This window comes from Somniosus microcephalus, chromosome 24 (genome assembly GCF_052327205.1).
Source record: "Somniosus microcephalus isolate GS21.2 chromosome 24, FLI_Smic_1.0, whole genome shotgun sequence".
Lineage (NCBI taxonomy): Eukaryota > Metazoa > Chordata > Chondrichthyes > Squaliformes > Somniosidae > Somniosus > Somniosus microcephalus.
The window spans coordinates 40,933,309-40,943,320 of NC_141010.1; the positions used below are offsets into that span (position 1 = coordinate 40,933,309).

Below are 10,012 nucleotides of genomic sequence, written 5' to 3' on the forward strand. Positions count from 1 at the left end.
ATCGATGCGGCTTGGGAACCGATCAGCTGGTTTCCGGTTTCCAGTCCCACCCCCAACTGCATCCGGCCCAGACGTGATTTTGCGTCAACTGGCCTTGTTAAGCCTGCCCTGCGGGCTTGCCGGCTAATTAAGAGGAAGCCAGTGTCAGATGATGTCATTTGATGACACGTCATCTGCCAGTTTTCTTAAAGGGACCACCCAATTTTTTTTTACAGCTGATTTCTCCGTGTTTGACAGCATTGAGATGCTGCAAACACCGACAATCACTGTACAAAGCTGAGCCCTTGTACCCAGGCTCTCCAGTGACTCCCTCCTTAACTAGAACAGATGGCAGCTGCAGGTGAGGTTACAGAAGCAATCCGTCACTGGTGAGAGACGTTCTCCCAATGAGGTGGGACTAGACATAAAATTCAAAACTTGTTACCTACAGAAAAGTCTAAATGCATTAAAAATGAATTTCCCAACATTTTCTTACCTCAAACTCACCAGTGCACCATTGGATCCTTCACATCACTTCTGCAGCTGTCATCAATGCAGAAACATAGAAGATAGGAGCAGGAGTAGGCCATTCGGCCCCTCGAGCCTGCTTCGCCATTCAATGCGATCATGGCTGATCATCCAAACTCAGTACCCTGTCCCTGCCTTCTCCCCATATCCCTTGATCCCTTTAACCTTAAGAAATATACCGAACTCCTTCTTGAATATATTTAATGAATTGGCCTCTACTGCCTTCTGTGGTAGAGAATTCCACAGGTTCACCACTCTCTGGGTGAAGAAATTCCTCCTCATCTCTGTCCTAAATGGCTTACCCCTTATCCTTAGACTGTGACCCCTGGTTCTGGACTCCCCCGCCATTGGGAACATCCTTCCTGCATCTAGTCTGTCTAGTCCTGTTGGAATTTTATAAGTTTCAATGAGATCCCCTCTCATTCTTCTAAACTCCAGCGAGTATAAGCCCAATCGACCCATTCGCTCCTCATACGTCATTCCTGCCATCCCAGGTACCAGTCTGCTGAATCTTTGCTGCACTCCCCCCATGGCAAGAACATCCTTCCTCAGATAAGGTGACTAAAACTGCACACAATACTCACGGTGTGGTCTCACCAAGGCCCTGTACAACTGCAGCAAGACATCTTTGTTCCTGTACTCGAACCCTCTCGCTACGAAGGCCAACATACCATTTGCCTTCTTAACGGCCTGCTGCACCTGCGTGCTTACCTTCAGCAACTGGTGCACAAGAACACCCAGGTCTCGTTGCACTTCCCCTTCTCCCAATCTATTGCCATTAAGATAATAAACTGCCTTCCTGTTTTTGCCACTAAAGTGGATAACCTTGCATTTATCCACATTATACTGCATCTGCTATGCATTTGCCCAATCACCCAACCTGTCCAAATCATACTGGAGTTTCTCGGCATCCTCCTCACAGCACACATGCCCACCCAACTTTGTGTCGTCTGCAAACTTGGAGATGTTCCATCTAGTTCCCGCGTCTAGAAAATTACAGTAGACCCACAGCACGCCACACTTACCTGGCGTGGTGTCTGGACGTCGGGAATCCCGAAGTAGAAGTGTCAAAATTGAAAAGAGCCAGTTAACTGGCTGTTAACCAGCAGTTAAGTGGCTATAATCCTCTTCCCGCCGCTAGGTGTCGGATCCATGTGCAAATCGGGGACCCAACACTTGGAAAGATTGATTGGAGGCGGGTTGACAGCAGGTTTCCTGCCCGGTCAATCTTTGCGATTTTGCCAGCGGTCCTGCCTCCAAATCCCCACCTTGAGTGCCGGCAAAATTCCGGCCTATGTGTTTGTATTCCAATACCTCTGCATAATCCCAAGGTTGGCTTATTTCTACAAGCTTGAATGTGAAGATAGGACAAAAGGCTGAAGAATTATTAATTCACAATTTGTCAGGCAATTTGATATTAGGAAAGTCTTCTGTCACTTATTAGTTTTGCTTTTCTCCATTTACATACCAAGGGTGTCATCTTTAGTTATCTTGAGTTCTAAGACCTTGTATGCAATAGTAGTCCCAGCAGGAAAGGAGAATTCCTCCTCCACATTTAGAGAGAGTCTTCCTTCAGCCTAACGCAACAAAGAAAACTATAATAATTAATATTGAAAGTTAATCCTTCAAAACTGAATTCTCAGGAAAGTCCATACTCTTGGAGAGGGTGTAGAGGAGATTTACTAGAATATAACCAGGGCTGAGGGACTTCAGTTATGCGGAGAGACTGGAGAAGCTGGGATTGCTGTAACTAACCATTGAGTAGCCTGTATTTAAACACAAAGGGAACTATAGCTGCAGGGTGGAATACAATGCTACACCATAACCTGCATCATCGCTCAATAAACACAAACAGGCTATATAGCAGCCAGTTACAGATTACACAGCAGAATAAAAAAAGTGGAAAAGGTCGCAGAAAATGGAAATCTCGAGCCGCGATTTTGCCGGCGCTCAGAGGGCAGGTTTGGAGGTGGGTCAGAGGTTAAATTTGTTTTGATTGACGGCGGGTTCTGAACCCGCCGTCAACCTGCCTCCACACAACTTTACCAAGTGTCGGGTGTGGGAGTCCCGAGCAGACCCGCCACCAAGCAGCGGGAGAGGCACTTAAGGCAGTTGACAGCTTGTTAACTGCCTACATAATCCGATTTTACCAGGCTCTTCCCATTTTAGGACATTTTCAGCGTGTTCCACACCGTGCGCCAAACACGCCAGCTGATTGTGGCGGGTTCAGCAACTACGGGAATTCTTGACAGCTGCTCCTGCGGCATAAAAGCGGACCTGTAACATGGCCGACTTTCAGATGACAGAACTTTATTTTTTGAGGCGTTGGAACACGTTTTGCAGGTCTATTGAGCTTATAAGTGGTTAAGCGGAGATCCATATTCACTGACATCCTTGGAAAACCCTCTCCCCACATTGCCCGAGTGCTTCTAACATCTATTCCACAACCGAGATATATTCCAGCAGAATGGGAACCATTTATATCCTCTCATCCTGGTCCTCAGAAATCGGAGGAAGAGCAACCGCGGCAGCAGCAGAACCAGACACAACAGCAGCAGCAGGAACGCCAACCTTCTCCTCACCCACCCGATGCTGCACAGGGCAGAGGGCACCAGCGCAGGGCTGCACCTCGCCGCAGGAGATACCCCCCAACACAGGGTTTACCCCCCCAACACAGGGTTTACAGGCAGAGGATGAGCTTCCTCAACATGACTGAGCAGCAGTGCCAAAGGAGGCTGAGACTTTCGCGAGAGGTAGTTGCTGACATCTGCGCAATGTTGCACCAACACCTGGAGCCCAGAGAAGCAGGTGGACACTCCTTACCAGTGGCTGTCAAAGTCACCACCGCACTCAATTTTTTTGCTTCAGGATCCTTCCAGGGATCATCAGCAGACAGCAGCGGCATCTCCCAGTCCTCCACACACACTTGCATCACGCAGGTTACCGATGCCCTCTTTGGAAAGGCGTACAATTACATCCACTTCTCCACGGCTAAAGCAAGTGTAGCCGTGTGTGCCAAGGGTGCAGGGCATCGTAGACTGCACACATGTGGCCATTAGGGCACCCCATCACAACAATGTGAATCGCAAGGGCTTCCACTCCCTTAACGTCCAGCTGATGTGTCACAACAGGAAGAACATTGTGCATGTTTGCGCCATGTTCCCTGGCAGTTACCATGACTCATTCATCCTGCAGCAGCCTACTGTGCCTCAGCTCTTCAATCCGCCAACCCAACTTTCCGGATGGCTACTTGGAGACAAGGGCTATCCCCTGAAGATGTAGCTAATGACGCTGTTGAGGAGGCCGTCAAACGAAGCTGAGGAGCGGTACAATGTGAGCCACATTTCCATCAGAAGCATCATAGAGCAAATGATCGGTTTGCTCAAAATGTGATTCAGATGCCTCGACAGATTAGGTGGAGCCCTACAGTACTCACCAGCCAGGGTCTCCAGAATCATCATGGTCTTCTGTGCACTACACAACATCACACAGCAGCATGGCTTACCGTTGCCTGAGAAACAAGTGGCTCAGTGCAAAGCCTCCTCAGAGGAGAAGGAGGAGGAAGACCTTGCAGAGGCAGATGTGCCAGTTCCACCAGCACGCGAGCACATTGCTGGCCATGATGCAAGGGATGCACTAATCCATGCCAGATTTGCGTGTTTGCTTCATAAACTTACATGTGGCTGCCACCTTCTTAACACACCATACACCATCTGTACAATAAACTGTGGGTTCCTATCACTCTCACCACTATCATTACAGATGAAAGGTGCCCTGACACCTCACTGTGACACTTCCATTTCTGGGCACACATAGGCCAACTCTTTGAATGTTTCCCATCGCATTTCTTTATTACAATTGAAATGACGATCATAATCTTGTATTACATCAAAACACCCAAATGACTACCATTGTGTATTTGTGTTAATTTTCTCTTACGCGTGCTTCTACGTAGTGCTTCCCCTGTGGCTTCAGCAGATGTGGAGGCACCTTGCTCACTTTCATGCTACTCCTGCTTTGACACCTTTGGCGGGCGTCCTCTGGGTTTGGGAGCCTGGGAGGGCTCGGCAACAGACTGCTCCGCCTGTGGCTGTGCAGGGGCTGAGACGGCCATCTCAGTTGGGTGAGGAATCTGGGGCTCTGACCCAAGGCTCCGCAGTGGCATGGAAGTGTGAGCGCTTGGAGAGGAGCCCACACTTCCTTGTTGTCGACCACCAACATCCCTCTCATGGGTCGCCCGCACTTCACTGCTAGCAAGTGGCAGGAGAGCACCTTGCTGCACATCAGTGGGACCATGACGACCCATCTCAGTACTGACAGTCCTCATAACCAGGACGTCCGTGTACCTCTGGTGTCTCTCCTCAATAGCTGCCCATCTATCCTCCATAACAGACCATCTATTTAGAAGAGTCACTATGCTTTGTTGAGTCTGGTGACTTATGTCCTCCAAGGAGGTTGCCACCCTCTCCACGGTGGCATGTTCATGCACCATTGCCTCCACTATGGCATTGCTTATGTTAGAGATGGACTCCTCCATTCTCTGCACACTCGCAGTTACCATGGATGCAAACCCTGTCAGAGACTCCTTTACTTGTTGCTGAAGTTCCAGCACTGCTCTCTTTCTGGATGGCCCCAGAGGCACAGGGTCCACATGCAGAGCAGAGCTAGGAGCACCCTGCGACAAGGACTCTCCACTGCCGTCCCTGTTTCCACCATCTGCTGATGCTCACTTTTGAGCTGTGATACACCAGGTGACCACACTACTCTATCTCGTGAATGACCCACCGAGGTGTGCGTCTCTGCGCTGGTGCTGGGTGCGCTGAGTTCTGCTGACGCTGCTCCCTCAGAGGCTGCAGCTTCCTCTGAGGAGTCTTCTGGCTCTTCCTCCTGGACAGTGGGGAGGGGGGCTCTCGATGGTCCTGTGGGGGGGGGGGGGGGGGAAGTAAAGGCATGAGTTAGACATGTGATATTAATGTAGCAGGCACATTGAATTGTGCAGATGATCAGAATGCAATCTGTATGAACATCAGATGCCATATCAGTCACTCATGCAATCTAAATGAGAGGGCTGCAAATCTATTCTGTCACCAGCTTGCTCTACTGCACCCGTCTGACCATCCCCCACTTCCAGATCCTCAGCACCTCCAACGGTGTCGAGAGCAACCTCCTCAGCGGTGGTCAAGTGAGCAATGGAAGGTGGCCCTCCTCCTGTCCTGCCCCCCTCCCTCTTATTGTGGGCTCTCTTTTCCTGCAATGAAGGACACTAGTGGAGTTTGAGTGAGAATGTTGGAGTGAGTGTAGCGAATCCATAGCATAGATGCTTAGAGGGAGACAAAGATGGAGGGAGGTGCCAATACCAAGGGCCCTCCCTCCCTGTGCGTTGTTAGTTGTTGTCATTGCATAACAGTAATAGCGAGTGTGAGGGGTGCATAGTAAAATGGTGGAGCGAGTCTGTACATAGAGAGGGATGGTTAAGGGTGCAAGGGATGTAAGGGTAAAGTGGGATGTGCAGGAGTAGGTTGACAATGCAGAGTGCTGGTGATGAGAGGAGATGGGGAGCAGATAAGTGTGATGTTATACTCACTTTTGCTGTGTGTAGCAGGTCATTGAACCTTTTCCTGCACTGAACCCAGGTGCGTGCACACAAAGACCTGGCGCTCACTTCAGTAATTTGCAGCCAGGCTGCTTTGGTTTACTGAGAAGGCTTCCTCCATCCATTTGAGGGGAACAGAACCTCTTGGTGCCCTCTCACTCCCCCGACAAGAGCGTGGAGGGAGTCATCATTAAACCTGGGAGATGCCTTTGGTCTGGAAGCAATCATTTTCAGATGTGCCACACCGAGAAGCAGCAGAATAGAATTGATTAAAAACAAGGCTGCATCGGCCCCTTAAATGCAACTGGCTGAAAGACGTCAGCAGAGGCGAGCAGCAGACCCGAACCCACTGATTGGGCCGGGTAGCGTGCACGACGGGTTTAATCAGACCACTTAAGCAAAAATCGTAATTTCAGGGCGGCTGAAACCGGCAGTGTGACCGGAACCCGCCGAACATCAAAGCCGCCTCCAACCCGCCTCCACTCGGAAAATCGCGGCCTCAGTGTTGCACAGCTCTTTACAATTAATAATAATCACTGAGGTGAACTGTAAAATAACAGAAAATAGGAGAGTTGCTAAAATAGTTAAAGGTGTAATAGATTGTAAATGAACAACATCTTTAAGCTATTGCCCAGAAAACCCCAATTACAGATGGTCAGAAATGAACAAGTTAATGGAAACCCTTCAGCCTTTGCCCAGCTAACTCCAATTACAGCCTGATGATTAGTCTTTATGATTTATAACCCAAGTTGTCTCTAGCCTGGATTTCCACAGATGCTCACAGTTTCTGCAATTCATGTCAAGTGAGACCAATCAATCCCGCTGCATTGGTGGTTTTAAGGTTCTGTTCATTTGTAGCCTCTCATCCCTACTGCCCGGCCTTTTCCTGTTCTTTAAACTGTTCATCTCAGTACCTTTCATTACTTCTGAAAATGTCGGCTCGACCAGCAGTGAAACAGTGACCTTCTGATATTTTTTCGCTTTTAAAATCTTTTTTAATAGTCTATAAAATGTGTCTTGATGTCTCTCTTGAACAGTAATACCCACTGAGAATTTCCCCATTACTAAGATCCATTTGTTTGCCTGGATGCTAGCAGGCAACTTTCTCACTTCATCTCAATGTTTAAGGATAATGAATTCAAAAAATGCAACTGTAAGCCATCGATACATGAATTAATATTGCAAACATATTGATTATAGCTCAGTGATAGGATACAGTTATACTCCCCTTTATTAATTTGAATATTGCTTTTATTCTTGAATCTGCATTGTAAGTATTTTTTAGAGAATATGGTTGATTTGTCTCTACCACCTCTGATATGATATAAACAATATCATTACGGAGTTGTTTCACAAAGCTGTGTCCTCTGTCTATCTTCCTGAAAAGATAAAAAGAAAACAATTAGGACTGATCAGTTTTGTGAAGGACTGATTGACTAAGGAGGAGATGATGGTGAGCGGCCATTTTATCTTAGACAACTGTTCATGTAGATCACCCATCATGTTCCTGTGAATCATTTCAGTGATGTTAATGGTATCATTCTTTGTGTGTTCCTGTATTTTAAACCTAGTGTAAATACAGTTATTTAGTAGAAAATGTGCACATACATGGAATAGTCACAACAATATTGAGTACATTAGCTCATATAGACATTCAGAAAAGAAATGGCAACTTTGACCTAATTCAACAAAGAAGTCACTTTAGGATGGGATTCTCACACAATAATGCTCAACATAACAGAAATACAGTTTACAAAGTCAAAAGCACATCAGTAAGTGACGACTGCTTGTATAAAGCCAAGTATGCTTACAGAGCCTATAATTTCATGATGACAACTGTTGGTTATGATAATGGGTGACAATCTTGTAGATGGATGATAAATTTGATACATAATCCATTATCTGAGTGATTGGAGCTGCCATTAGATATCCCTCTCTGATACCCCGCAGAGCATCGAGCTACAGCACACTGGCTAACTCCATGTCACAGTGCAAAATACTCTTCTGCATACGCCAGTTACCTTACTTCGAGTTGAGATATAAATACCTGGTTTTGGCAACCTCAAGCAGCTTCTGTACAGAGATTGTTCGTTTTATCATGTGCACAGCAGATATGGTAGTTGACGAACCTCCCGATGTGTGAACCCCTGCTCCAATATTACTGACACTTGCACCGACACTTGCACTGCCTGAGACGCTAATATTCTTAGAATAGCAGCTAAAACCTGAGCTTTGCAATCCTAGAAAAATAAAATAATTCCACCGTAAACATTATTTCTCTCTTCCCTCTCCCGATATTATGCACATATGGGTGTGGGGCAATGACATGATTGGGCTTATCTGGGAACGCCTCCGTGGTCCAATTCTCTACTGACACTCACTGTCTACTCACACATGGAGATGACCACTTGGGCCAGGTACTGGGGAGCTCCAGCAACTGTGGAACTGTCCCCCAGTGCGGGGTCAGCACCTTCAGGAGGGTAGGCAGGGATAGAGGGAGAACATTGGAGGGAAACACATTTGACGGGGGTAATTTTTACTTTAGACTAGTGTAAAACTCAGCTTGCCCACCCATTACCTGATTGTTGTTTCCACTGAAGTCAATAGAACCAAAAATCGGGAGCGATGTTTAACGGGTGGCCGAGCCAATATCGTGCGATATACAGTATCGTCTAAAGTCAAAATTACTCCCGATTTGTTCAGTAAGCCATTAGAAACTCTGAATGACATTTATAACAAATCCATCTTAACAAGGGCAAAATACTTGTAGTATTGGCATTGTCTTGGATGCTTAGGCATGAGGACTGGAAAGGGAGGCTGAGATGGAGAAGATCATGTTCATGTTTAGATCCAGGCATATTACAATACAGCAATAAAAAGAGAAAATGCTGGAAGTACTCAGCAGGTCAGGCAGCATCTGTGGAGAGAGAGTAACAGAGTTAGAGATTCAGGTCGATGACCTTGCGCCGATTTCCCACAGATGCTGCCTGACCTGCCGAGTACTTCCAGCATTTTCTCTTTTTATTTTTGATTTCCAGCATCTGCAGTATTTTGCTTTTATAATAGTGAAAGGTCAGAGAAAATGACTGAGAGTTTAACTTGATTTAGCATCATTTACATACACCACACAAGGAAGAATCACACCCTCCACATTAATTTACATTGATGGTTCCACGAAATTATATAAATTTTTCACAAAAAGAGAAAAAAATTCTTCCTCTCTCATTAAAATCAATAGAATTTGCTCTGTATTATCGACAGTTCCCTCGTCGAGAGACTCGGCAGACGGGCTATTCCACACCATTGTGGTGATAATTCAGAGAAGTGACGCTGCAACATTGGCTCATGTGAAATCGAGTGGGAAAGACAGAGAGCCTGGTGCAGGACCCGGTGCACCACAACACGGCACCACTGGGGGGCCACCTAGAGTCCTCAGACTGAGACAGTGAAACTTAAATAAACAGCGAACATTACCAAAATCTAAATCTTCGCCATCCTTCAATATATCAGCCACTGTGATGGATGTCGGGAAGTATTTGTCTTTTGTGAAATTGTAACGTCCCTTCTTTTTCCCGATGAGATACAGGGGCTTGCAGCAATCTGAATGATACGGGCTTGACGCAGGGACCAGTGTGTTGCCATCAGGGTCAATCTCTTTCACAATTTTCTGGGTTGCTTTCCGGAACATGATTCCAAAAATCTACAAACATAAAATATAATATATAAATTTATTTAGTAATATGAAGGACAAGGGCAGCAGGCGTATGGGAACACCACCACCTCCAAGTTCTCCTCCAAGCCACACACCATCCTGACTTGGAAATATATCGCCGATCCTTCATTGTCACTGGGTCAAAATCCTGGAACTCCCTACCTAACAGCACTGTGGGAGTATCTTCACCACACGGACTG

General features: G+C 46.7%; 1 protein-coding gene across 1 annotated transcript in view; it reads right to left on the reverse strand.

The window, feature by feature from the left end:
- LOC147101266 (gasdermin-A3-like) overlaps positions 1–9,788 on the reverse strand; it is a 30,994-nt gene extending 21,206 nt beyond the window's left edge. The window contains exons 1-5 of the mRNA XM_085966556.1: positions 9,575–9,788; positions 8,148–8,340; positions 7,325–7,479; positions 4,322–4,330; positions 1,976–2,071 (exon numbers count right to left, since the gene is read on the reverse strand). Coding sequence (XP_085822682.1) covers positions 1,976–2,071; positions 4,322–4,330; positions 7,325–7,479; positions 8,148–8,340; positions 9,575–9,788 — 667 coding nt within the window. The remainder of the gene's footprint in view (positions 1–1,975; positions 2,072–4,321; positions 4,331–7,324; positions 7,480–8,147; positions 8,341–9,574) is intronic.
- Between the last annotated feature and the right edge of the window lie 224 nt (positions 9,789–10,012).